The sequence below is a fragment of the Aspergillus lucknowensis genome, assembly GCF_044049455.1.
Source record: "Aspergillus lucknowensis strain CBS 449.75 chromosome Unknown BJX67scaffold_5, whole genome shotgun sequence".
In the NCBI taxonomy this organism is placed as follows: domain Eukaryota; kingdom Fungi; phylum Ascomycota; class Eurotiomycetes; order Eurotiales; family Aspergillaceae; genus Aspergillus; species Aspergillus lucknowensis.
In genome coordinates this window covers 253,288-278,769 of record NW_027263549.1, presented here as the reverse complement: position 1 = coordinate 278,769, position 25,482 = coordinate 253,288, and the positions used below count along the sequence as shown (strand labels likewise).

Below are 25,482 nucleotides of genomic sequence, written 5' to 3'. Positions count from 1 at the left end.
AGGCGCAACTTACAGGTTTGGAACAAGACACTCAGATGAATATGACTGCTCAGCACGGCTATCAGATCAACGAGTATCCCAATGCTGAGGATGACGCCAACTATCTCCCCAACGGCGCGGAAGTTGATGCTCGTTTCGGAACAACATTTCCTGCTATTCGGTCAAGCATTACCGCCATTGGTACAAGAGGACAAGCTTCTGCTTGGACTTCGTCGGCCAATTTTTTACAAGACATCTACATACCCTCGCAGACCAGAACTTACCAGCCTCCCACCTCTCCTAGTCCTCCTACCTCGATAGACCAGTTGCCCTACAACAGGCAAGCTCCTGAGAAAGGGATCGCTATCAATAACCCTTTCATGTGTCAAACTCTATCTACCACCAATCCTTCTTTAAATTCTTACCCAGCAGTCTTAGACAACGGGAACCTCCGCCTTTCCGTCATCCCCGTTACACTTCCGTCGTCCCACAATGCTTGTGGTGGTGCTCCGACTACTTCTCCTTCCAGTATGGATTCGGGCGTTGGACTCTCTAACCCCTCAAGATCCTCCCCGCAAGTCGCCCTTGACATCCACGCCGCAACCACGACCACTGCTAATTCTACCAACCAAACCGGTACCTCCTCAGCCTCCTCGGAAGCTACTCCATGCCATCCGATTCAGCTTTGCGATCCGGCTTCCGCCAGGCAGGTCTACACTGCGAATGATACCGGAATTGCTGCGGACGATTGGACTACCGTTGACCAGGCAGCCAATCGTTCTCAAGATGAAGACGCTGCGAGTATAAACTTATCCAGCGGAATGGCCGGGGGTTCACCCATCACATTTGACAATCAACGCCCTGCGGGTGATGAGAGTGTTGGAAGTGATGAAAGCAATGAGAAGGAAGAAACTGCATGCAACAAAGGAAATACCGAGACCATTCCACCTACCCGCCTTCAGCCTAATGGCTCCAATAATCTTTTGCAGAACAATCCGATTGACACAGCTGCAGTGATCCCTGCAAACGCTGAACAGGCCGAAACGGCAAATGTTCATCCTGCCCTCCAGACCCATAGTGCCTATCCCATCAAACCTCATCCTATTCCCGATCCGGATGCTCTGGGCGTAAACAGATCCCTGCACGCTCATTATCACCCCGATCAAGAGAATATGGCTTCCAGTGGCGCGCAGCTGCCGATGACGCAGGGCTCGGACCTCGACCCCCCTGCCCGAAAGAAAAAGAAAGATCCTTTGAAAGAAGAAAAGGAAGCTGAATACAAAAGAATTCGGCAGTCGCTCGTCGCGAAACGTTTGGCAGTCGGAAATGAAGGTGCCTTGTCCACTCAATTCGCTTCGCTCGAAGAGGCAAGACAAGCGCTCCGGAAATCAAGCCCGATGATTGTTCAAGACTCTACAATCCCTACGACTACCGCGGAAAAACAGTTCTACATAAGAGACCTGATCGAAGCTGTGCACTGCAATGAGATCGCGGGTGATAACCAGAGATTCGCCGAGAACTGGAATGGGAAATACAAGTCGAACGAAGAGATTGAGGCTGCTTGTTGGGAGGTGCTTGTAAGGTTTCCTCCGAGTTGTTAGGGAATATCAGACTAATCTGGCATATATAGGAAGCCGCGATTGAAGTTACTCTTAAAGGTCGCATCCACAAAGAACAACTCAACAAGTCATCAACCTACAACTGTTTTATTGATAGAATTGCCGGTATCATTCATGCACTGAAGCGCAACAAGACCACGTGCCACAATATAATGGCTCCGGGCCATATTCAAACCCTCGTCCACAAACCTGAAGCTGTAATGACCCGCACCGAAAGCAACAGAGCTGGTAATGCAAACAAAGCCCGCAAGTTACAGGATAAGGCAGCAAAACCAAACAATATCCCGGCTGGTGACCCATCTACTATATCCGGAAATCAGTCATCCGCAAATTCTACGTCCCAACACATGGCCCCGCCTGCGCCCCGTAAATCCAGAGCGAGGGCAACAAGAATAAATCGCAACAAGACTGTGCAGAACCCGCATACCAGACCAAACCCTCAGATAACACAGACCCGCCACACCCCGCAGAACAATCAGATCTCTCAGATACATCATCCTCCGCAGAACAATCAGAATCCTCAGATGCATCACACCCTGCAGAACAGTTGGGACCCCCAGGTGCAGCATACCCTGCAGAATAATCAGATTTTTCAGATGCATCGCCTCCCGCAGAACTGTTTGAACCCCCAGATCCATCATCCTCTGCAGAACAATCAGATCCCTCAGGTGCATCATACCCCAGCAAACGCTTGCGCCGCCAGCTCTTACCTTTCCCCTGGTCTAAGTTCTCAGTGCTCTCCTCTAACCCAGCTTCAACATGGATTTGATGCAGGCAATGCCTACACCGCGCTTGGATATCATCAACAGGCGCAGGCTCCTCGCCAAGATGGGTACCAATTTGTAGCAGTCAACCCAGCGGACGCAGATAGCAATTCTTTCCAAAGCCAGCAGAACGGTTCCAAAAGGGGCCGTCAGGCTAAAAAGCGCACTCATGTGGAAGATAATTCCGAACGATCTCATCCAAATGCCAAACGTCGTCGTTGTTAGGAGGATTTTGATTTCGTCAACCCGCGAACGAATTGATCGAAGAACCGAGTGAATAGGAGGCGAACACCGCGAATTTCGAGCATCTAAGCAACTTGAACGGCACCTAGGAGGAAAGAAGAAGAGAAGGAAAATGAAAGAAGAACAAGAAGAAAATACGAAAACAACAAAACCCACAGAAAAAAAAGGCAGAACAGCGCAAGAGCACACAGACCGCAAAAGCGCAGCGACTGATGACTGACAATTACAATAATGATCACGGCCACAGCTACAATACCCCTTATGTTTTGGGTGGCTTCGTTTACCTTACAAGTGGCGTGACGGACGTCGTTGGCGCATAGGAAGATAATGGTGAAGTTGGGGAGTTTTATTTCGTGTCAGAGTAAGTATGCGGAATCGTTTTTGCTTTTATTGTCTTTCAAATCGGATCAGAAATTGGGAAATTGCGAATCGTGAACTTGCAGGATGCTTGGGATTTGGGAAAGAAGCTTGGGATCGTTATTCCATACTATCATGTACTTAGACATTACCATTGTAATATGAGGCGTCCAGCCGGCTGGCCCTCCTCGCCTGGATGTCATTAGAGATCCTCACGTCACAGAGGATCTAGACTGATAGACACAAGAAATAGCTATCCCTAGTTAGAATACCTGGACCCTCCTAAGCTGCTTCTTGTAGAGTAGGAACGTCTATGCGAAAAAGCAACACACAATCGAGTGAGAGCTACAGCAGAAGGTGCTTGATTGGGAGAATCTGCGGGCCGGAAACCAAACTCTAAAACGAGGGGAAATATTATTCGTAATCACTGAATACAGTCGTTAAGTTAAAGCAAAAGCTACGGAAAGCGTAGATCTTCGTTCGGCTCGACAAGGGCGAACGCAGGAGGGTCGAAACTGGTGCGTCCTCAGAACAATTTTCCGCACGTAGTAAGGCCTTTGAAAGCGCAGGAATCAGGGGTTCTGAGATTCTACGGAGAGGCTCTCGAGGCAAAAACCGAGAGAAACACCAAAACGTCGCGAGGTAGCCGGGGAGGGAAGCGCAGGTGTTGGAAAGCAACAGGCACGAACGGGGATGCTGGAGTTCCTGAAACGGCGGTAATAAAGACATAAGCCACATCCAGCACTTACACTACGTAGGAAATACGACATTAGCCATTTCTGTGGGTTTGAATATCTTCAGGCGAAGCCAGAGACCATCGAATGTCGTTGAATGAGGGTTGCGCAGATCACATGGAACGAGGATCAGCACAGACCAAATGACGTTATGCTTCCAACCCCTCGATCCAACTCCAACGTCGAAGTCCTGACTGCCTGCTGAGGAATTCCTCGGTCTAAAAATATCTTGCATCTTCTATATTTCCTCATTTTACTGCGATCAAAATCAGGATACGATCGTTGGACATGATGGCTGAAGACGATTATGAGCTGGTTTGCAAACCCTCAAACGGTTTAGGTTCCACTCGAAGCTTGTCTGACCTCACCTGCGCGCGCTAGGATTCCTACCAGTTATACCTGAGATACGAGGACACTCCACCAAAGGAAGATTGGAGAAAAGCTGCGCTTCGTGGACCTGCGCTGCCTACTGTAGGAAATGCTGTTGCTGGCGCTGTCGGGGCAGCAGCGTCGAATCTTGCCACCTACCCACTGAGCCTCATCATTGCCCGACTACAGACACAAAAGCAGAGGAAGCAGAGGTCCGACGGCAAAACGAACAAGGGCGATGGAGAAGGCCCGGAGAAAGAGGAGGAATACACAGGTTTATTGGATGCCGCGCGCACGATATACACGCGGGAAGGTCTCAGCGGGCTATATGCTGGTGTCGGGCAAGACACAGCCAAATCGGTGCTTGATGCCTTCCTTTTCTTCTTAGCATATGAGTTCTTCAGACAGCAAAGGATTTCGGCCCGGTACAGTGCAAAACGTCGGTCGAAGCATACTGTTTTGCCAGTCTTGGATGAATTAGCTGTTGGAGTTGTTGCGGGCGCATTCGCGAAACTTTTCACCACACCTTTAGCGAACATCGTCGCTCGGAAACAGACTTCTGACTCTTCGGTTTGCTCCGCGGATATTGCATCGAAGATCCGATCTGAGAAGGGCCTTCGAGGGTTTTGGTCGGGGTATTCTGCCTCTCTTATCCTTACCCTGAACCCGTCTCTGACGTTTTTCCTCAATGAAATGCTCAAGAATTTTCTTATTCGTCGGAAAAAACGCGAGAGGCCGTCGGCGCTCGTCACTTTTCTGTTGGCTGCCATCAGCAAGTCTGCAGCGTCTTCGATAACTTATCCCTTCTCCATGGCCAAAACTCGCTCCCAAGTTTCAGGCGCTGGTGCAAACTCTGGAAGTGATCCGGCGAAAGCTAGCCTTGGTGATGATTCAGGTGACATCTTTTTGGCGCCGTCAATCATCTCAAGTGTTATCGCGATAGCTCGAACCGAAGGCGTATCTGCTTTATATTCAGGTCTTCGGGGGGAATTGCTTAAAGGTTTTTTTTCGCACGGCTTTACCATGCTCGCAAAAGACGCTGTATACGCCGCAATTGTACGAAGCTACTACCTCATCCTCATTCTCACCCGGCGGTATCCCTCCCCCGAAGAGCTCCTTGAACGGGCGAGGGAGCGGGCTGAAGAATATGCCGAAGCGGCGCGAGAAGGCGCCAAGGAACTCGCAGGGAAGGCAAAGGGTGGCACAGAGGAGGTCCTGGGCAGCCACACAGGCAACGTGGCGGTGGATATGACGTCCAACACGTGCCCAATTGATGTTGACGCTTTGGCATCCAATGAGACGGCGGAGTTGGTGGGAGACTATGTGGAAGACGAGGCGAGGGAATGGAGGAGTCTGTATCGCTGGTTCTGGGAAAAGGATGGGAAGTGATGTTTTCATATTTGAGAGTGTACTGTATGTGTAGGGAGAGCCATTAAAATTGAGTCTAATTTCTCACGTCCCGCTGCCAGACTGGATTGCGTCGATATATATACTCGGTCCATCGTTGGAGGCGGCTGAGCGTCCTCGGTCTGGGCGATGCCGTGGGCCTGAGCTTCTTTCCAGAGATTCTCTCCCGACCACCAACCACGGTTCCCTTCTCTTCCCTCCCCATCGCTTCCACGTTTGTGTGGTGAAGCCTTCCCATGTCGACTGATAAAGCCGGTGGTCCTGGTTTAGGGGACCTTGAGAAAGAGTTGACGTGCTCGGTAAGGGTGGTTTTTTTTAACCTTCCCGCTCTATTCATGAGGCGGTCGCGGGGCCGCTGCTCCAGATTCCCAGCAACTTCGGCCCCTTGCATCTGTCAGGCATCGAGGTCGCATTCTTCCGATGGTCGAAATGAACGATTTATGCAAGCTATGATTTTGAGCATGCTTACTGACTGCACCCCAGATTTGCACAGATCTGCTATTCCAGCCGCTCACCCTCCTCGACTGCCTTCATACCTTCTGTGGATCTTGTCTCAAAGAATGGTTCTACACTCAAGGATCTCGCCGTTCGTCTCTTTCATCAGCTCCTCGATACACCTGCCCCTCATGCCGCGCCTACGTCCGCGAGACTCGCCCAAATGCTACCGTTACGACCCTGTTGGATATGGTGCTGACCGCCAACCCCGAGCGTGCTAAGCCAGTCGCAGAACGGGTCGAGATTGAGCAACGATATAAGCATGGGGAGCCAGTATTTCCTCCGTTGGAATCTCTGGAGAACAGGGCGGTGGGATCTGATGTGGAAGACCAAAGAATATTGGAGGAGGTCCGCCAGCTGAGCCTGCAGGAGACTCGGAGTCGAACAAGGACAAGTGCTTCACGGACACGACAGTCGCCACGCACTCCTAGTGCAGATATAAATGGACAAAGAGAAGATGCACGGTCAAGGCGGCGGCGAGAGGAGGAACGAGCAGCACGGCGACAGCGGACGACCCGACAAACTGCGAGCGGAGGGCCAGAGGACAGCGCGGAGCGGACGAGAAGGGTAGAACATCAGTCGAGTCTACGATCCTTGTTAAGTCTATCGGATACCGAGACTATGGAAGAGGAGATTTTACGGCAGATTTTCGAGGAAGGACTGCTTGATGATATCGACTTGGACAATCTCGAGCCAGGGCAAGAGGAGGAGCTCAGCGAGCGCATTGCAGATGCGTATCGTCGCAGACATATGTTGCGTACCCGGTCTCAGCGACGCCAGGATGTGCCAGAATCCCCCCCAACGCAGAGACAGACACACGCGCGATCACAATCCATGCAGTCGCAACAAACCTCCAATAGCCCCTCTACAGCGAGGGCATTTCGACTTGAACCTCCTTCGTCACGGCCAGGACCATCAAGCCATCAGCGGCGCCTCTCAGAGCAAGGAGGCCACCGCCGAAGGAGGACCTCTCCAGTACCCCCTAACCCCACTTCATCGTCTGATGTCACACTTGTACCAGCTACCAGATCATCGAGTGATATAATGCCGGATCGGCCCCGAAATTCTCACTCACACTCACAGTCAACGGGCTCCGCTGCACCACGGTCTCGGCGCGCCAATTCTTCTGATCAAGGCGTGCCAAACACATCGCTTGATGATGGGAATAGGTCCTCTAGTCACACTCGTACGAGATCTTCGCTAGACTCGCCTAGCCTGCCTTCTGCCGCGCGAAATCCTCCGGAAAATCCTAGCCCTTCACGTCCACGAAATGGCGCATCCGAGTTACCTACGAATACCACGGTACTTGCCGAAGCCAATGGCCCAACTAGACAAGAATCGCGCCCTCGACCGTCATCATCTCGTTCTCGTGCGCCACCGCAGCCTGTCAGCTCATTTATTGAGCCGAGCATCTCATGCGAGTACTGCGGAAAGCAGGATATCCAGTATGAACTGCACAAGACCTGCCGGCAATGTAAAGGTGGCAACTATCACATATGCCTCAGGTGCTATCGATTAGGGCGGGGCTGTCTGGAGTGGAAGGGGTTTAAAGCGTCCGCACAAGCCGAGTTCGAAAGGTTGGGATCTGCAACGAGTGATCCCGCAGGGCAATCAGAAGGTTCCTCCCATACTTTACAGTCTTTCAAGTATTCTCGGCCACCCGAGACGGCTCAACGTTTCGTTAGAGACGGGAAACAGATGACGACTGATAATCCCGCTCGCAGATTGCAACAGGGACTCTTCTGTGACCATTGCTGCTCCCCTGCTAATGATGGACTCTGGAGATGCAACAGATGTAATGAAGGGGACTGGGGATTCTGCAGCAAGTGCGTCAACAAAGGTAAGTGCTGTACGCACGCACTCCTCCCAATCTGCTACATAGCGTCCGGCAGTCACGTCCAGGACCAGTCTAGCGGTGGCAGCAGTACGGAAACTCTGAAAGTCCTAACGATATCTACTTGCTGCGACATCTGCACGAATCCGATCCCAACTTCGACATTTCGATTCCATTGCATACAATGCAATGACGGTGACTACGACGTCTGCGCCAACTGCTATCTAAGACTCGTCGCTGCATCCAAAATCCGCAAAGAGGACGGCCTCAACGGTTGGCGCCGCTGCCTAAGGGGTCACCGCATGGTTGTTGTAGGATTTGAAGATTATCCCGAAGGCCCACGTCGAGTCATCGCACGCAACCTTGTTGGCGGCTACGCCCTGAAAGAGAGTCACGTCCTACAAACTTCTTCCACCGTACACACTGCTTCCAGTCCATCTGGAACACCCTCATCAGATACCTCATCTACAGTCGGTGATTGGAGCTGGAAAGAAGGATCTGAGCGTCGCAAGAAAGCCTCCCGCATCCGATCCGCTTGGAGCAGCGAACGGGACCGAGACTACCGCGGCCCCGGTCGTGAACTAAACTCAACTTCTTCCCCCCAAACCCCTGGGACGGTTCCCATTTCATCCACCCGTCGCTTCCCACCAGATGGCGGCGTCGGCCTCATAGTCCAGGCTATGTGGACCTGGATTCCCGAGGAGGGTGTCCACGACGAATTGATGTTTCCTCGAGGCGCGGAGATCACAGAGGCAGAGAATATCAACGATGATTGGTATTGGGGCTGTTATGCAGGGACGACGGGCCTCTTTCCCGGTTCGCATGTCTCTGTGGTTGGGGAAGTTGTTTAGTCTGTCGGACAAGATGCCATGTATGATCTAGCGGAAGGTTCCCATCTCTCGACTCGGTAGCATCAGGCGGTATGGACATACTTACGATCGATGATTGCTTTGCATATATGAGATGACACGATCTGATATGACGTTCCATAATGACTTTTTTTTCCTATCTTTCCTTCCCCCACCCTATCTCCATGAATATTGCCAACTTTTTCCGCTTCTAATTCTATCAGGCCACCTCTACACACCCGTAGCGCCTTTGGGTTCACTTGGATATTCACTGCTGCCTGCTTTCACCACCCACCTCCGGCGACATGAGCACGACGCGAACGCGGCACGAATCGTACCTCTGAGGAAGACATTCTTCCCTGCTGGGCAGAGTCAGAGTGAATGCTGAATTGGGTCTTGGAAGGGAAGTGGAGCTGCCGTTTCACTGAGTCACTGGCTCGCAGTGAAGCTGCCAGTGAATGATAGCCAATCGGGCAACGACTCTTCTGATCGAGATGTGGATCACACGGAGGCAGGCTGTGTGCTTGTAATTTATTCACTGCAGCGGGCCGTACGTTACAGTGCTGCAACGGGGGGGCTTTATGCTCCTGGAAAATGGATTGAAGGGTGTCAAGTACCTCAGTCTTGGTATCATTATTATTACCTAACTTATTCAGAACAAAACGGAGTCGGAGAAGCCGCCGCCTCAGGCACCCATCATAAAAATTGGCATCACAGGAGAAAACAGACAATTATGACGCTCCGTCACTGCTAGTAAAACATTGAAAGAAAGTAACTTGAACAGATCTGGAGGATTAGTTACTCCAACATCGCAACGAGCAATCTTTGATAATCACCACTCGTCTCACCCCTCACGCGTTTCACCAGGTCCTGCTTGTATTTCTGCTGATAAGCACGCTTGACATTCTCGAGATGCTGACGATCCCAATGAACCCGGACGACACGGACGACTAGTCGCTCATCCTTCGTGCCCATACCTTTCATGCACTCTTCGAGGAGGATGGCATCGCGCATCGCTGGATCCAACGCCGTACGAAGAATATGTAGCAGCGCATCCTTCATGTGGCCGGAGAACTCCTTCTCGATATGGTTCTCGAGGGAGGTATGATAGCGCTCCGAGAAGGCTTGATTGAGGGCCCTAAGCTCATTGTTCGAGCTGCGAGCAAACAGGCTGCAGACTTCATCCGCGTTGTTGACGACACGGGCGGCCGTGGCGCCGTGGACCGTCTGCGCTTCGGCTTGGATAGCACGATAATCGACTGGTACGTGTTCCTCGTGGCGAGAGGCACAAAGGACGAGGGAGAAGAGGTTGCGGGTCTTGAAGGAGAGGTCGTCTTCGACATCTTTCTGGAGAGAACGACGATAGGTGCGCTCGTAAGAGGTCTTGATGGCGCTGAGATCGGCATTTGAGCGGCCAAGGAGCACATCGTTAAGCAACCACTCCTTTGTGCCGATACCCTGCACTGCCTCTCGCGCGGAGGCTGTATCGTGCATAAGGGGACCATCGATTATAGCGAGCAGGCCCTGGCGGAAGTAGCTCCCTGTTTCGGATTTAACGTCGGCGTGGAGATCGCGGCGAATGTGCGAGGTATACGTTGCGCGGACTGCAGCAATTTGGAGAGGGTCCAACTTGCTGAGGACTTGGATGAGAGCCTTCTCGTCTGTTCCGAAGCCCTTCATGGCCTTACGGAGGGCGTCAGCTTCACGGCGGAAATCACCCGGCGCGACCCTGCCGGGAACGTAGCCAAGGGATGGGCCTGACGGCGCCATGGGAGCCGGAGGACCACCGTATCCCGCTTGCGGAGGCTGTTGGCCCATATGGGGCGGCTGGGGCGACTGTGTGGCTGGTGGATAGTTGCCATGATACCCAGAAGGTTGTTGAAATCCAGGTTGTTGATAGAAGGCAGGCTGCTGCTGGTATCCGTGTTGCGGTGGAGGACCGGTATGTGGCGGAGGGTATCCTCCTTGAGGAGGCCCAGGAGGTGGGGGGGCATAACCGGGCCCAGCTGGCGGATAGTGAGATGGCGGCCCATATGGCCCACCTGGAGGTCCATGGGGTCCTGGAGGCGGAGGCTGATATGCATTATAGCCGGGTTGATTTGGAGGAGGATAAGGGGGCCCGCCTTGCTGAGCTTGTCCAGGATAAACCCCACTCTGTGGAGGGGGGTACTGTTGCTCTAAGGAGATGAATGAGAGTGTTAGTCAGAGAAGCCGTGCGACGCAATCGAGAAGCAACTCACGGTTTGGGTATTGATAAGACATGGCTGTGATGAAGAGTTTGATGGATGCTTCGGGAGGGGGAAGGGAAGAACTCGATGATGCTGATGGATTGTTATTTATCCGTTTCCAACTATGACATCGTTCTGGGCATGGCGGAGAGGCGTGACCAAATCTGGTTTAGCTCCGACTCTGTGTGGCTCGGCTTGGGGGAATCCCACCAATCATGGTAAGATGCAGTTGTGGCTGAGGGCATTGCAGTCAAACTAAATGTGGCTCATCAGCCCACCTGCTTTTCGAAGCAGCTGCCAGGCTTCCAGGTCTTCCTTCTGACGAACGTGCTTGAGACTAACTTTGAGTCTTCTTCGTCCCAGCAACATGGGTTCGTGCGAACAGGTTGCTTGCCGCACAGCCCACCGTTTGATTCAACCTTGCTGGCCCGTATTTCCGGCTTTTGTCCCTGGTCATTCGCCGCCCAGCCTCGCGTTGTGGCTGTACAATCACTGCGATCGACGCACACGAAGTCCCCACAATGATGCTGACAGGGCAGTTCTATTGAACAGTTCCCGGTGCACACGAGGTGGATTTCCTCGGGTTCTTTCTCCATGGATCATGTCCAACGATAATCAAGTGCTTCACCGCCATGCATGGGAAACGCCTGAGTTCAAGCAACCAACGGCGAATATCCACTCCGAAAAGCCTCGACTAGATTCCCCTCGTGCGAGCCTCGGGAGGTCTAGCCGGCGCACTTAATCTGTGTCAATGCCTGCGTCAGGGAATGCTCAGCACCTCCTGCCTTCTCATTGCCTGATTGCCCTCGTCGATACTTTTCCTTGGCTTCCCTCAACCTGCCCCCTTTGAACTAGGAACAATTGCCCAGTACATCCGCCGCATTCAGGGTATGCGGGTGATCTGGAACCATTTCCTTTTCGTAGCCTGATAGGGCTCGCCGGTAAATCTCTCCTGGCCGAGCCAAAATTGCACTAAGGCGTTCGCCCAAAGTATAGGGATGATTGGGACGGAATACCTTTGTGTAGTCAGACACTGCCCCTTTATACGTCTGCTCTGCGATATCAACCTTCCTCCAGCTGTGGTCGAGGCATGCCAGGCTGTTGACACTTCCCATGCTAGGACAGTGACCCGCTCCAAGGGACCCCGTAATCCAACCAGTCCTGCCGGTAAGCCTCCCCCAGTATGCTCTGCACGCGGGCACAGTTGTCAATTGAATTGAGGGTTGATACGAGATCAGGGTCGCAACTTCTCGTTGAACGGTCTAAAGCAGTTCAACACAACTCCTTTTCCTCTAGTCTGCCAAAATGCCTGTGAAGTGTTGCGAGGTTGTCAAGGCCAAGTAGTGTGGATATGTGGCTAGGATCTAGGATCTCCTGGTAACCTGGTCGCGCTCTCTGCTACATATTGGATAGATGATCTGGGCTCCGCGTCTCCTGGCGGGTTGGTATTCCCACTGGTACACCTGCTCCGCGTCCTTCGGCGTACATGGTCAGCATGAGGGTTTCCAATCCAAGCCGAGTGCATAATAGACCGCAATATCAGGAGTCAGTGAGCCGTTGCGCAGCCCCCCAAGCACATAAGCGTCCTGAGCGAGTAGCCGTTGCCAAGGCCACTAAAAATTTGGCTGATTGCCGTCCGGAGCCATGACGCACACAGCGATGAATGCGAGTTCGTTCAGTCCGGTCGTCCCCGCCTTGTCTCTAACTTAACTTTGTCATCCGCTGCAGGGAGAGACTCCAGCCACGGAAAACTGAAAGCATGGTATAGATTCCTTTCCGTAGCCTGATTCCGACAGAATAGAACCCGATAACCGTCCTCATTCATCCGATGAAGTTACCGCACTTGTCCTGGAACACGGATGACAGTGTCAACGAAACGAGCATCCCAACATAGGCTCGAATGTCATCACTCGCCAAACATTCCTTGCGAAGTTTGCACGCGGGTCCCAAAGACCTCAAATTCGGGCAAGAGGCCACGGATTCTGTGTGTCCAAGCCCATCAGCCCGCGCGAACCGTCGATAGCCGTGCTTGTCATATCAGGCTCCTCTCTGGCTCTTTGCTTCCATCGTTCCGCCGAACTCAATCCCCCTCAAACCGTCACCAGCCCCAAAGCTCCATCTACGCATGACGGAGACACCCAACCACGGAGCCATCCCCCGTCTGAAATACTGAAATTAAACCCCCAAGCGGAAAGGAAGGAAATAGCAAATCGAGCAGACTGGGAGCTAGATAGCACTCCAGAGGAGCTTAGACCAAGTCACCACCCTGAGTGTGGAAACGGGTTAGGAGTTGAACTCTGAGAATCATTTAATCGAGTGGGTTGACGTCGTACCTTCTTTATAGATTTGATGCATTCCACAAGCGTCGACCTTGTCAGTCACTGGAGAAATGGAATCATCCGGTTCTCCAGGGATAGACATAGCGATTACGGAAGCCATAGGATAACCCTATTCCGCTAAGACAATAGCAGATGATGATAGAAGAACACATGCTTGGTGGTGTTTGAAGGGCTCACTGCGTTGCACTGAGGGAATTAGTCCAGCCGAGCCTCGAGGGTCGCTCCTTTTCGAAGCGGTTGGTTGTGGTATGACACCTCAGGCTCTCCACCGGGCGCAAGAGAGGCGACCGAGGGGAAACGATACATTAAGCTACAGAAGGGCGTCTACAAGTGATGGTCCCCGACCGGCTGAGACGGGAAGCAAAGGTGGAAGAATAGGTGATTGCCATTCATCAGTCTAATACCCATATCCTACCGACGGGCCAATAGACCAAGTAGCAATGCCTTCTCCTTAGAAAGTCAACAACGAAGTAGATTCGTATCCCATTCCGGATCCCGACCGAATAATAGCAGAAATAACCAAGTCCAGCCTTTCCAAACCAAACCCCAAGAACCCATTGCCGATAAGGAAAAAAAAAAAAAAAGATAAAGAGCCGACGTGGACACGTCGTCGACAGCGACCGAGCAAGCGGGCACGATTTAACCGCCGAAACCGTAGAGTGTACGGCCCTGGCGCTTGAGGGCGTAGACGACGTCCAGCGAGGTGACAGTCTTGCGCTTGGCGTGTTCAGTGTAGGTGACGGCGTCACGAATGACGGATTCAAGGAAGGACTTGAGGACACCACGGGTCTCCTCGTAGATCATGGCGGAGATACGCTTGACACCACCACGGCGAGCGAGACGGCGGATGGCGGGCTTGGTGATACCCTGGATGTTGTCGCGCAAGATCTTGCGGTGACGCTTAGCGCCGCCCTTGCCGAGACCCTTGCCACCTTTACCACCTGCGAAGCAACAATGTTAGCATGCCGTTCAATCCATTTTTTTTTTTAAGAAGTACAACAGGGGGTATGAACGGCGTGGAGTAGGGGATGTTGTTGTGAGGACAAGTTGTTCCTGAGGCAGGAAGAGTAAGTCACGTGAAGGTTGCCCAGCATCATCAACAACATCGGCTATCCAACGACGACGCGCGCGTCATCGTTAAGAAAACGGTACGATCAACAAAATTTGGGATACTTACGTCCGGACATGATGAAGATATAATTAAAGAGAAGAGTCGACCTGGTCGAGAGATGAAAATCGATGGATTTTGTGGTAGGTTGGATGGAATTCACGACCTGAAAAAGTCGGGATGAAGAGATATGGCGGGAAAAGAGGGGGAAAGAAAAGAATTCGCTCAAGGAAAGGGAGAACAGGCGGGCGGTTTAAATAGGCGGGCGGTCGGCGACAGGGTGATCTGGAGGGCGTTTCTGTTTCGTGAAATGACTAAGCCGGAGGGTCAGTTGGAAGGAGTCAAAAAGCAATACCAGAAGGTGATTGGCGGGCAAGGGCTCAGAAAATGGGCGTTATGAACAAGAGCTTTCCAGATGGTGTTTTCTGATGTGCTGTGGTGCCGTCCGCCGGGAATTTGGAACATGGGAGGAGTTGGGGCGGCAGAACCGGAGCCGGAAGGCGGTGAAGCCCACCCACTCCAACAGAGCACAAGCATAGAACCATTCCATTCTTTCCTCGTTGAAGCAGTGTTAATGCGAAACGGCTACCACCCATTGCATTCGATATGATCCCAAAACTCCCACGAAATGAACCGATAAATACAGCAAAAGGAGCCGCGTCTCCAGACGAAGAAAATGAAGGACAGAGCAGAAAACCCCTCCCAACGCCATGCATAACCTCAAATCGGTAGACTAAATTAACAATCAGTGCACGCTTTTTCAAGTACAATCTGCGGTACTCCAGAAGTCACTCTGGCCGAATGTTTTCGAGCGAAAACCATAAAGCTCGAGAAGTTTGAAAGACAAGAGGGTTGAAAGAAGGAGAGAGAGAACATGCATAAAACTCATAATCATATCAAATCCGTTCATCCGACGCATGTATGTTGGCTACAGCTGGAACCAGAATAAGCTTTCATGGTGCTGCGCGCCAGCCCACGGAAAACGGAAAGAGATCGACAACAAAAGATGCAAGAGACTTGTCGCCTCGCGGTTTATTGTACATCGCAGAGGTTTTAGCCATATGCTGGGAGATATAAGAAGGAATAGAGGAAGCAAAATAACACACACCACTTCACATGAAATGAAACAAATCAGAAATCAGACTCCACAGGGGTATGTCTTGGTCTGACTGAGAAATATAAATCTCCAGACGGGCAAAGATACAGAAGCAGGGACTGACAATAAGTTCGGTGTGAATGTCGCCAGCCTAGAGAAACTAGTGGCCCAATTCAATCGATCCACAGTTCAGGCATTATTGGCATAACAGCATGTAGCGGAACGACTGCTGTTCTCATGTTTCGTGGGATAAGATTGGGAAAATAACTCATAGACAGAGGGGTATAACGCAAGGTTCCGCTAGAGCAATATAGTTTTTTCATCCGCTTATCATGGCCGGTGTTTGTGTTTCTTTGAATAGTCTTTTCTGCATTGGCTCAAAGTATTTGTATGAGAAAGTCTGAGGAGACGCCGGTAAGCTTCGCGATGTATCCCCGGCCCTTTCCTTTGGGGAATGTGCCACCCGTGGCGAAGAGGGCGAAGAGAAACTGGTGCCATGGCTAGCGGGGCCATTCACTTCCCGGGGCCGATTGAGATTTGGCGATGAGGTTGGAGAGCCGTAGAAGCAGTACCGGTCCACGAGCTCTCTGTATACGGATGATTCGCGGTGCGGCTTGCTTGACATAAGAGACGAAGGTTTCTCTTTCTCGGGACCCAATTGAGCGGGCTGTGAAGCAGGCTGTGCGCTCTGTGTGTCGGATTGAGACGCTGAGGTATCAGATTTGGCCCGGGCGGCCAACATGGTGCGATCCTGTTCAGGTTTGCTTCGCATAGCGGCAGACAGAGATAACTCAAAATCATACCGGCTACCGAAAATCTGGTGAGCCTGCTTGTCACGGCGTAGCGGCACCGGAATTTCGGAGTCATGGGGCATATCATCATCAACTTCAGCTTTCCTTTTTCCATCGCTTAGTGGGGGGGCAAACGATATATAGCGATGCATATCGGAAAATTCGCCTAGGTCCGAGGGCATAGAGTGAGAGCGGCTGCCAGACCCGGTAAAGCTCTTGCTTCGGGGTAAATTAATTCGAGGGCGACGGCTAGGATTGGCTTGCTTTTGAGGCTTTGGCCTCGGAATCTTTTTGAAGTTGACTTGGTAGTCCCGCGAATCGTTGTTATCCCAGAACTCTTCGCCGTTCACGTTGTATCGGATACAGACAAACATGGTTTTCTTGTCGAGATTCGTCTGTTCATCTAGTCTGATGTTGAACATGAACCGGTCATAACCTTCCTGCACCTGCTTTCGCCGAGCGTCATGACTGTACTCGGCAGTTACCTCAGAGGTAGTCTTCCAGCTGTCGAAAGTGAAGCGGGCCGCAACGTGTTTCTGAAACGCAAGGTTGGCAACCATTACAATTCCAACCAGGCAGCTTTTGTCCGAAGAAAGGAACAAGCGCTCAAGGCGAACACGTCTATGTGATTGAGACGGGGAGTTATGAGGGAAGTTTGACAAACGAAGGTCCCACTCATATGATGGAGATGGCAATCCTGGAATCTCGCCACAAAACGGGTATTCTCCGCCAGCGTCGAGATCCTCTGTGGGTGACGAACCAGCGCTGACAGCCTGGGGCATATCGAGCTGCAAGAAATGGCGAATATGCTCTAATTGAGCATCAAAATGGACAGCCTTCGAGTATATTGGGGTTCCAGGCATGCTCGAAGGCCGCCGACGAGCAGATGGTGGGCGTAGTGCTGGCCTTACAAGCTCCCCAGATTTTTTACGAATCATAGGGTATTTCGCTGTAGGCTCATCGTCTCGATCGCTCTCCTCTGGAGAGCTCGTTAGCGCCTCCTCCTGCCCACGATCAATCATGTTCTCGATGAATGACCGAGAATGAGAGACCATGCGCATATCTTGCGCCAGTGGAGGCCGAGACTGATTCTCCGCGTGAGAGCTTACCGTGCCCTTCCCAACTGAAAGCATGCCCTCCGATCGTTGCCTTTCAGGTGACGACGATCGCTTTTGTTCAATCGACCTGACAGCGGCTTCCAATTCCTCCAATGGAAGTACATCCTTTGAACGAAGAGCCGGCTCTTCATCGCCGGAATTTTGCCCGGACTCTGGTGGGGACAGAAGAGCTCCAGGTGGGATTGCCCCCTCGCTCACAGGCGGAGGTGATTGCCGGATGCCAGCATATATATCGGTGTTCCGGCCTGGTACCCAAGCGCACTCCTGTTCCGTGGGCACAAACGACTTGCTGTTGGATGGGGATCGTCGGTGCCGCCGAACATAGGAGGCGGAGGAGTACGCCTGAGGAAGGGTTAGATTGACTACATGAGTGTCGGCCACGGCTGGTGAGATCGGGGATGGGGGTGTGCTTGGATCAGAGTGTTCGATGTGCTGCGTAGAAGGCGACGTCTTCAACGGCGCAGTGTATGGCATCCGGCCGGTCTCGGGCAGAAGACCACAAGGGGCGGGCAATGAACAAAACGAATCTTGGAGGGGTACGAAATGCACTCTTCGTTCAACCTCTGTGGAGATGCGGAGTAATTGGAGAATCAGTCAAGCGGAGAATACGCGTCTGTAAATAGGCCCTTGCCCCTTGAGTCAGTAGACCGTTGAGCAAGGTGTAGGTTGCACGAAGCGACGGATAGTGGCGCCAGAATCGAAAGCTCACAAATGTACATGCAGGGTTCAGAAGATGGAAGTGAGGCATAGTATGATTGAATCTTGAAGCCGGGTCGGAAGCGCGGGAGCTCATTGGAACAACGTGATCTCGTGGCCAGGTGAAAAGCACTGAACAGGAAGGTGCGATGGAGGAACACTCGCTGGTCAAGGCGGGCAAGTACCACGACACAGCGCCCGTCACACCACGAAAAGGGAGGCTCGACAAGAGGAAAGTAACCGGTACGACAGCGTAGTAGGACGATAGGACGAGATCAGCCATACCTTTTGTATACAACATTAAGCCTTGGATGCTCAAGGGGGCCCTGGGAGATGGCGAAGAGCAAAGAAGCAACAGAAGACAGAGGGATGAGCGATGGGGAGAAATAAGCTGGCAGAGGTGGCGAAGGAACAGATAAGAGCCCGTCGCCCAAGGACTTCGGAGTTGGACGATAAGAAAATGGTAAGCGGCAGCGAAGACCTTGGAGGAGGGAGGCACAAGAGAAGGCGGCCGCTTCGCTGTGGTGAACGATATCTAGTTCGTGGATGGGATAGTATTAATAGGAAGAGCTATGGGAAATAGATTAAATGAAGGTTCTCATTGTGTAATCAATGCTTTGAGTATCAGAAACTAAAATATGCCAGTCAGTTTCTTGTTCGCTTGAGGCCCGCCTAGAGCTGCATGCACGCATTACATTCTTCTATGGATGCGCCTCAGACCCACTAGCCGTCGACTTGATAAGGCGAGCTCGGAGAGGATCTGACCGGAGGCAAGAAAAATTTCAATCCCCAAAGCTCGTGAGGGGCGAATTGGCCACCCCCATCGTCACCCGTCGCCTCTCGCATTGGCCTCTTTAACTCCCTCTCTGTGCATGAAATGGGACCTGGTAGCTTGTCTCGGAAATTTTCGACTTTCTTGGATCACTGATTACTAGAGTTTCTTTGGTCCTAGTTCCTTGGTTCTCGAACACGGAGAAGGCTTTGTAAGGTTGAAGACTCTCTGGGGGTTGCCGAAAGGCAACGAAATCGTCCACCTTCGAGTTGGGAAAAGTTGGCAGCACACCAAAGCGATCCTTCTGCCCACGGCTCCTGGAACGACGCTGACATGAAGATGTGGTGATCGCCCTTTCGTTGGGAAGTGACTTCCACCACCCACTCGCCAACTTAAAATAGGCGATCGAACGGTCTGGGACGGTGGGACGATCCCTCCAAGATGTGCAAAAAGCCACCCAATGCACCCCCCACAGCGCCGGCCATTGGAAAAGAGAGTCGCACTGTCCCACATTTGCATGATTTTGCCTCCCGATTGCACTCTTTATCGGCATGCTGAGCCAGACGGAAAAAAACTCTGATATTACTCCTGCTTCTCACCAGGGCGTTCGAAGCACCACCATTCGCCAGACTGCCTCGTCGCAGGTTGAGCGGTGAGCCTTGGACCGTAATATTCTCCACTCGAGAGGAAAGACAATCTGGAAAAAGTTTGACGGAAGAAGCGGCATGGTCAGCCTTCGCCTATCTCACGCCTTCCATCTGGCACATGGGCTGCCGTCGTTGAGGAGAACGAGTTAGAACCGGATTGATCTTCATGCTGTCTGACCCTGTCGCTGCATGTCGCTGCATGTCTGGCAAAAATGAATGCTAACTCGGCCGGTGCGAGAGCCTCGGAGCCCTCGATTGCAAAGACCAGAAATCAAGGCAGGCGGGCATAACTCTGCTGCAAGTTTTTTTCTCTTTTTGTTTCTCGAGCCATTCGTTGAAGACGTATTTGCTTTTTCCCGCAACCGTCCCTTCAAAAAACCGGGAATAACATCACATTTCAACAAGCACCGCCCGAGACAACCTTGTCCTCGGAGGAGGCCCGGCGATTATCTCCCTCCATTCGAGCGCAAAATAACAGTGAAACGGTTCCGGTCGCAGTTGCGAATCTGGTTGACAGGAGATAAGCTTGCCCATGGGACATATCCTCTCTTCCCGGAGCCCTCATTATTCTCCTCCCTCTCCTCCTCCCGGCCGACCGGTGTCCGGATTCTTTGGAGCCCCCAAGAATTTCGAGGAGGCGCCATGACCAGTGACAGATGATCACGGTTGAGATCATCGTTGGCTGTTTCTCGTTCTCCACCCCCTGACCCACCGAGACCTTCTCAAGATTCTGGCGAAAGGCATCCAGGCCTTCGTCTTTCGCGCCCACGCCATCCAACCACAGCCCCTGGTATCGAGTGTTGTCTCTTGTCAGACGAACAGAGTCTGCCCTTGTTTCTTCATCCGCGTCCTTCTCGGACCCTGCTCAAGTATTTGGTCGTGATGAGATCAAGACCAAAATTTCCTTCTCACATCATCAGTACTCCAAAGTGTGTGTCAATGTTTGCACTGGAGTGGTGGTTTTGGTGATCATAAGGCCGACATCCGTCTCAGCTTCCCGCGTTAATTGTAACGCAACTGTCAAGCATTCGTCGAGAGTGTCTCGTCCGGAACCCGGAAAGGCATATTGGAACCCTTTCCGGTTCATACTGCAAGTTCGGCAGGTGGCTTAAATCTACACCCCCGCTTCGTTTGGGGTTATCTGATATGAATTCTCCGAGGCGCAACTGGAACCGCAGCCATAGACTATGGCATACAAGTGAGTTGTTTATGGTCATGTCCCTCTTGTTACCAGCACATGGGCATAGAGTATTTGTGCATCCCTGCTATTGAGTTTATCCGGGCTCCTGGCGTCGAATCTACTCTATCGAACTTAGGGCGACCATGGATTTTGGACTAATTGAGTCTCTTTTGGTAGGAAAAACGCTCACCAACCGTGCGCGAAGACCAGAGATCAGGAACACATATTAGACATCACCGATGATCTTGGGAAGACGTCTTACTATCAAAGGTGTCATCAGTGTATCTGTCTTTGAAATGGTGAATGATGACGTCATAACTGAATCCCCCAGCGTTTGCCCAGATAGCTTCATGAAGTCATGGAAAATTTTCCCACTCACCAACGGTCAACCCTTCGAGGACGTCGTTGTGCCTCGACTCTGGCTGTTTCCAGGACAGTATCACGGATCATGATATCTGCGCAGACTATCATTCATATGCCAACCAATTAATCATTCGAGGCTCTTCCAGCGTCGAATTGATACGACCATGAGTCGTCCATATTTGTTAGCTTCTGAAGAACCGATCTCTATGGTTGCTTGATTAATCCGTCTTTTCGGTAGGCTCATGCTCAGATCACAGGGGTATTGGCTGGTTCTTACTCTCTTTCGTCTGCCGTGTAACGATATCGTAATTCAGCATTTATCTCTAAGGATATCCTGGAAGAGGGCGATTGGGAATACCCTGAGCTCGGCCGAGACAGGTACAATAACATCTGGCGGTTCTACAGTTTGTCTGTTAACCTAGTTCTTAGGAACAACTGTCTCCCCTCGATTTCAGAGGAGAGCTTATCTGTCCGAGAGGTCAGTTTTCATAAGCATACATGGCGTTTTCCTCCCGAATAGCCTCACTTATGACAAGGAGAAACCAACAAGTTGTGTTAATCACGCACTAATCCTTATTAATCATTCCTCTATCATCGCAATGCATCTTCTCTTTTGGCCACTCCCTGGCTAAGAAAGAGATTTCCTTCAGGGTTACAAGGCAGTTGCATACTGCTAGTTTTGCCACTTGCTTTCCACTTTGCAGATAGATTCAATACCACCTGCAGTCGTTGGCTCTATAACCATGCCTCCTCCTGAAACAAGGCACATCAGCGAGCCCGTAATTGAGCAAAGAAGTTCGTTATCAACTCTCCGTGCTTTGATGGGTCCGTCACTCGATGTTGGCTGTCTGTGATAGCATTTCGAGCCAATCAGCGCCCGTGAAGGTTCCCTGGGTCTCGAAAAACAGGGAAGACGTCGTCATCCCTGCACTCCTGCACGACGTGCCCGGACAATCCTGCTCCAAGGCGAATCCTTCGTCGATGGAGCAACTGTGGAAAAGAATCTGCGACCAGACCGCCCGGAAATCCAAGGGGCTTGTGCTTCAGTACTCGACGCTTCAACTTCATCTTCCCTTCTGGAGTCTGAGCATCCTTGTCGCGGACGACGACCCCTGCGTTTCTAACTTCCGACTTCGCGCCTGTTGCGTTGTCCAGGGTATTTGTCGACTTTTTCCGGGCACGCACCGGACTGATGAAAGTCGATAACTCGCAACAGTCTTCCGGAATTCAGGGACTGACCCATGTCAGCCATGTCAAGCGCCCGGATGCGTGGTTGATGTTCAAATCATGCACCCATGCACCCGGATCGAGAGCATTGCTAGGGTCGAGCCCGTCGCTCGGATTACCTTTTCCAGTCACCCTCCGTTCGCTGCGATCAGTCACCCAGTCTTAACCGACCCTGAATACCCGAAATAAGGTGCCAGTTGTCTTCATGGCGTCTGGATTCGCTGTCGAGGGCATGAAACGACTTTTGCAATCGTTTTCTAGTCCGGACGCTCCTTCGCTGGCTCGAGGCTTCTATCACACCTCCCAGAGATTCATAACTGGAATGAAACACGCCAACGAAAATTGCTTGTCTCCCGAGATCATCCGCGATCAGATGTCTCGTAAGGCCCGGCGCCCTCAAATCTCGTCAGGTGATGGCATCCTTGATGATATCTTTATCGATGCTTGGGGATTGAAATCTCAATCGGGGTAGTGCACTTGCTTGCATCAAACTTTACGCATTCCCCCGCTTCTTAACACCTCGTCCCCTATGGAAGCCTTGTTGACTCCATCCAAACTTTCTGGTCCACCTGCCTAACAGCGCCCGTCTTGGGGATCCCCGCAATGGGCAATGGGCGGGTCTCCGAACGCGGTTGCGGAGGCTCAAAGATTGATACTGAGAGTAGTGGAGATGAAGAATGAACGTCATGTTCGTTCTAGGAATCATCTCTTCCTGACCAGCATGTGCAGGAAAGCACCTGGTCGTACCTGCCCCAGGGACTGACCGGAACAATAAAATTCGGCTTCGATACAAAGGATCTGCAGCATCTCGGCCATCAAAATTACCTGGCCACCTGACTACTCATTGATCAACTGGCCTGGTGGTTGCTGAAACGTAGCGACCGTTACAGCAGGTATTGCGAGGGTTGGATTTGGTACCTGGGGGTAAACAACGTTACAAGAATGATATCTATCCTTGCATCCCGGTCGAGCTCTGGCGCCCGTTATTCGATCAAGGACCCAATAGGCCGCTGCAGACCGCTCATGCGTCACAAGGTGACCGCGACGAGGCGCTCGCCATCAGTCCAGACCACGCCAGGCCGTGCATTGCAGTTGTTGGCGCTTTAGTGGTGGGGCTCGAAACCGACGGATTTAATTTATTTAGTCTGGCGAGCTGACATTTTATCTGCAACCAATGCAGCAGCCTGAGGCCAAAGCTCGATAACGGCGTGGTCTCAGCTTCGCAGCCTGAGGCGCTCCGCATGTATGTATGCATGCACATACCTAGATACTCACGGACCCTGCCTTCATCGAGAGAGAGTTTGGGGCTCGGATGGTACGAGGCCCACCTCACTGCTTCAGAGTACTGACTGCGCTCGGGGCATCATTCAACCTCTCACTTGGATCAAACTTCGTGATGGCTCAACCGGAATTTCTCACGGTGCCGCATTGCAAATCGAGCTAATCTGCCGGCCAGTGTTGGATGACCAAACGCCACCCCACCTTTAGAATTGAAATCTCGTGCGTTAGAGCGTCAGTGAAACCAGGTCCAAGCTTGGTTTCTTTCCTTTGGAGTTTTGGAAGCACAGTCCACCTTAAAGTTCAAGGGCCCCCTCCAATCTCAGTCCGGACTCCAAGCTCAGCGCTCCCTTGAACTTTATTCTCCGAGATCTGCTGCAAGTTTCCAGCTCTTTCGCACCGCCTCTGAAATGAATCGCATCGCTCGAGGACCGTGCTTGGAGCCATAGGCAGCGCCCGACGAGAAGGAGGCTCACAGATCCGAGCGGGGGCAACCCCCTCTTCTCGAAATCGTACGGTTTTGCGTGGTCTGGACGTGGCGGAGCACATGTCAACAGCTCCCCTTGCTGGTGGCTGGACATCAGTCAACACGACCCATGCGAAGAGCTTTCGACCAGCCCAAGGCGAGAGGTCAAGCCCACCAGCTGTACGAGTTTTTGCGGGGTAAATATATCCTCCTGCAAGCACCAACATGGTTTGGTACATGTCAACGATTGCGACGCTGTGGCTTGCGGGGTAGATAACGATTGCCAACACATCAACTTGGCTTGATGAACTTGCGAGCGAGGCAATTCTGAAACTAGGGCAGTATTGTCTCGTGTCAGGCGTTTCTGTGCTGTCGGCTATCTCCCTATACTGTGTCTGCCGGGCCTCCAAGGTCTGTTCCAAAAGGCGTCTCCCTATCGCTGTCGAAATATACGTTAGGTTGGCAAACAACAACAAGGGCAAAAGGAACAGCAAGTCGAGGTTAGACATCGACAGCGAGGGCCCCGTATTCATCCTCCGGTCTCCTAGGTCACTACTTTCAAAGCCATGTCGATGCGACAGAGTTCATCCTCAGGAGAATGCTAGCTTGACCCATTGTCACCATATCCATGATAGTACTCACTTCAGCCTTCGCTTCACTTATCAATAGACCAAACGTTATACAGTCAGTCACAACAGAATATCCTCTCGGAGAAGACAATGCCCTGTGAATGTAGACACCCTGCCTATATAGAGGCCCAGTTCCCCCATGTCGCCCTCCACAAGTCTACCAGAAACAATCTCCTCTCCCAAATGAACTCACAGCGCTCATGCTTTTACTGAGCCCTGGTATCTGCACACCCCACCTAGATCCTGCTATGGTACACCGCTAGGGAAACAGCAGCACCTATCGTTTCCAAGTCCACAACGAACAGGACGCTTTACACAGCGCTCCCGCTGAACCCTCCCAACCACGCGCCATTCAAAATCACTCCTCCTCTAGACAGCACGATCAGCTCATCCTTGGTCCCCAAGGTGGGCTTTATTCCCAGCAGTCGAGATGAGATACAAATACGACACCTAATTTCCGAGACCGACGTCGTCCTCACATCCGAAGAGCACGCACCTGTTCCTTCTTAGGCAGATCGCGAATTGCACTCCAAAATTATAAGCTGGAACCAACTCCTTGTCTACGTTATATGTCTTTTCACACGGTATGGCTGGAAGATTTTGCTCGAGCTGACTACCTCGAAGTAATAAACCCACAATGGCCAGTTCCAGGTAAACTTTACCATCAGTCTCGGATTACAATATCTGACAGACGATATAGAGTACTGGCATTTTTGTCCCCTTAAGACGTCCTCTCACACTTACTCGCCGACACTCTTTTGGAATTATCGACATCGACACAGGTTTTTCCCTTTTGTGACACACAGGACCAGAGCAGCAGTCACGGAGCCTCGAGTCAGATCAAAGGCAAGGACAAAGACAACCCCTAGGCAGTAGAGCTGTGTTCGACATCTTC

General features: G+C 51.8%; 11 protein-coding genes across 11 annotated transcripts; 4 read left to right on the top strand and 7 right to left on the bottom strand.

Annotated features, from left to right (window-relative positions):
• Positions 1–1,124: 1,124 nt before the first annotated feature.
• On the top strand, positions 1,125–3,215 carry BJX67DRAFT_344286 (uncharacterized protein). The gene is made up of 2 exons (XM_071028231.1): positions 1,125–1,556; positions 1,610–3,215. The coding sequence occupies exons 1-2, from the start codon at positions 1,152–1,154 to the stop codon at positions 2,585–2,587; spliced, it is 1,383 nt and encodes a 460-aa protein (XP_070889620.1). The 5' UTR covers positions 1,125–1,151; the 3' UTR covers positions 2,588–3,215.
• Positions 3,216–3,870: 655 nt separating this feature from the next.
• BJX67DRAFT_344284 (putative mitochondrial carrier protein) lies at positions 3,871–5,594 on the top strand. The gene is made up of 2 exons (XM_071028230.1): positions 3,871–4,011; positions 4,078–5,594. The coding sequence occupies exons 1-2, from the start codon at positions 3,985–3,987 to the stop codon at positions 5,452–5,454; spliced, it is 1,404 nt and encodes a 467-aa protein (XP_070889619.1). The 5' UTR covers positions 3,871–3,984; the 3' UTR covers positions 5,455–5,594.
• A 17-nt stretch (positions 5,595–5,611) lies between these two features.
• BJX67DRAFT_244204 (SH3 domain protein) lies at positions 5,612–9,180 on the top strand. Its single transcript, XM_071026147.1, has 2 exons — positions 5,612–5,771; positions 5,956–9,180. The coding sequence occupies exons 1-2, from the start codon at positions 5,709–5,711 to the stop codon at positions 8,650–8,652; spliced, it is 2,760 nt and encodes a 919-aa protein (XP_070889618.1). The 5' UTR covers positions 5,612–5,708; the 3' UTR covers positions 8,653–9,180.
• Positions 9,181–9,447: 267 nt separating this feature from the next.
• On the bottom strand, positions 9,448–10,911 carry BJX67DRAFT_377979 (uncharacterized protein; the record flags this gene model as incomplete). Its single annotated transcript, XM_071032255.1, has 2 exons — positions 9,448–10,826; positions 10,890–10,911. The coding sequence occupies 2 exons, from the start codon at positions 10,909–10,911 to the stop codon at positions 9,448–9,450; spliced, it is 1,401 nt and encodes a 466-aa protein (XP_070889617.1).
• On the top strand, positions 10,702–11,802 carry BJX67DRAFT_244206 (uncharacterized protein). Its single transcript, XM_071026148.1, has 2 exons — positions 10,702–11,095; positions 11,241–11,802. The coding sequence occupies exons 1-2, from the start codon at positions 10,935–10,937 to the stop codon at positions 11,617–11,619; spliced, it is 540 nt and encodes a 179-aa protein (XP_070889616.1). The 5' UTR covers positions 10,702–10,934; the 3' UTR covers positions 11,620–11,802.
• BJX67DRAFT_244250 (uncharacterized protein) lies at positions 11,674–12,113 on the bottom strand. Its single transcript, XM_071026153.1, has one exon. The coding sequence runs from the start codon at positions 11,990–11,992 to the stop codon at positions 11,729–11,731; it is 264 nt and encodes an 87-aa protein (XP_070889615.1). The 5' UTR covers positions 11,993–12,113; the 3' UTR covers positions 11,674–11,728.
• Positions 12,114–13,785: 1,672 nt separating this feature from the next.
• BJX67DRAFT_344280 (histone H4) lies at positions 13,786–14,157 on the bottom strand. Its single transcript, XM_071028229.1, has one exon. It carries the CDS (start codon positions 14,018–14,020, stop codon positions 13,856–13,858), a length of 165 nt encoding a protein of 54 aa, XP_070889614.1. The 5' UTR covers positions 14,021–14,157; the 3' UTR covers positions 13,786–13,855.
• A 368-nt stretch (positions 14,158–14,525) lies between these two features.
• BJX67DRAFT_244247 (uncharacterized protein) lies at positions 14,526–15,140 on the bottom strand. The gene is made up of 2 exons (XM_071026152.1): positions 14,680–15,140; positions 14,526–14,622 (listed from the first exon to the last, which is right to left on the bottom strand). Exon 1 carries the CDS (start codon positions 15,038–15,040, stop codon positions 14,705–14,707), a length of 336 nt encoding a protein of 111 aa, XP_070889613.1. The 5' UTR covers positions 15,041–15,140; the 3' UTR covers positions 14,526–14,622; positions 14,680–14,704.
• Positions 15,141–15,616: 476 nt separating this feature from the next.
• Positions 15,617–18,102, bottom strand: BJX67DRAFT_244210 (protein phosphatase regulator GAC1). Its single transcript, XM_071026149.1, has one exon. It carries the CDS (start codon positions 17,801–17,803, stop codon positions 15,740–15,742), a length of 2,064 nt encoding a protein of 687 aa, XP_070889612.1. The 5' UTR covers positions 17,804–18,102; the 3' UTR covers positions 15,617–15,739.
• Positions 18,103–18,633: 531 nt separating this feature from the next.
• Positions 18,634–19,505, bottom strand: BJX67DRAFT_244243 (uncharacterized protein). The gene has a single exon (XM_071026151.1). It carries the CDS (start codon positions 19,348–19,350, stop codon positions 18,880–18,882), a length of 471 nt encoding a protein of 156 aa, XP_070889611.1. The 5' UTR covers positions 19,351–19,505; the 3' UTR covers positions 18,634–18,879.
• A 4,243-nt stretch (positions 19,506–23,748) lies between these two features.
• BJX67DRAFT_244235 (uncharacterized protein) lies at positions 23,749–24,584 on the bottom strand. The gene has a single exon (XM_071026150.1). It carries the CDS (start codon positions 24,489–24,491, stop codon positions 23,796–23,798), a length of 696 nt encoding a protein of 231 aa, XP_070889610.1. The 5' UTR covers positions 24,492–24,584; the 3' UTR covers positions 23,749–23,795.
• Positions 24,585–25,482: the final 898 nt, after the last annotated feature.

What these genes read in the sequence shown, in the direction of transcription:
- BJX67DRAFT_344280 (XM_071028229.1), bottom strand. Translation starts at nt 14,020, where the DNA reads ATGATCTACGAGGAGACCCGTGGTGTCCTCAAGTCCTTCCTTGAATCC.
- BJX67DRAFT_244235 (XM_071026150.1), bottom strand. Translation starts at nt 24,491, where the DNA reads ATGAATACGGGGCCCTCGCTGTCGATGTCTAACCTCGACTTGCTGTTC.
- BJX67DRAFT_244250 (XM_071026153.1), bottom strand. Translation starts at nt 11,992, where the DNA reads ATGGGAAGTGTCAACAGCCTGGCATGCCTCGACCACAGCTGGAGGAAG.
- BJX67DRAFT_344284 (XM_071028230.1), top strand. Translation starts at nt 3,985, where the DNA reads ATGATGGCTGAAGACGATTATGAGCTG. An exon ending in CTGAAGACGATTATGAGCTG is followed by an intron (nt 4,012 to 4,077) that starts GTTTGCAAACCC and finishes TGCGCGCGCTAG; the next exon opens with GATTCCTACCAGTTATACCT.
- BJX67DRAFT_244210 (XM_071026149.1), bottom strand. Translation starts at nt 17,803, where the DNA reads ATGCCATACACTGCGCCGTTGAAGACGTCGCCTTCTACGCAGCACATC.
- BJX67DRAFT_244247 (XM_071026152.1), bottom strand. Translation starts at nt 15,040, where the DNA reads ATGCATGGCGTTGGGAGGGGTTTTCTGCTCTGTCCTTCATTTTCTTCG.
- BJX67DRAFT_344286 (XM_071028231.1), top strand. Translation starts at nt 1,152, where the DNA reads ATGGCTTCCAGTGGCGCGCAGCTGCCGATGACGCAGGGCTCGGACCTC. An exon ending in CTGCTTGTTGGGAGGTGCTT is followed by an intron (nt 1,557 to 1,609) that starts GTAAGGTTTCCT and finishes TGGCATATATAG; the next exon opens with GAAGCCGCGATTGAAGTTAC.
- BJX67DRAFT_244206 (XM_071026148.1), top strand. Translation starts at nt 10,935, where the DNA reads ATGCTTCGGGAGGGGGAAGGGAAGAACTCGATGATGCTGATGGATTGT. An exon ending in GGGGAATCCCACCAATCATG is followed by an intron (nt 11,096 to 11,240) that starts GTAAGATGCAGT and finishes TCTTCGTCCCAG; the next exon opens with CAACATGGGTTCGTGCGAAC.
- BJX67DRAFT_244204 (XM_071026147.1), top strand. Translation starts at nt 5,709, where the DNA reads ATGTCGACTGATAAAGCCGGTGGTCCTGGTTTAGGGGACCTTGAGAAA. An exon ending in AGAAAGAGTTGACGTGCTCG is followed by an intron (nt 5,772 to 5,955) that starts GTAAGGGTGGTT and finishes ACTGCACCCCAG; the next exon opens with ATTTGCACAGATCTGCTATT.
- BJX67DRAFT_244243 (XM_071026151.1), bottom strand. Translation starts at nt 19,350, where the DNA reads ATGCCGATAAAGAGTGCAATCGGGAGGCAAAATCATGCAAATGTGGGA.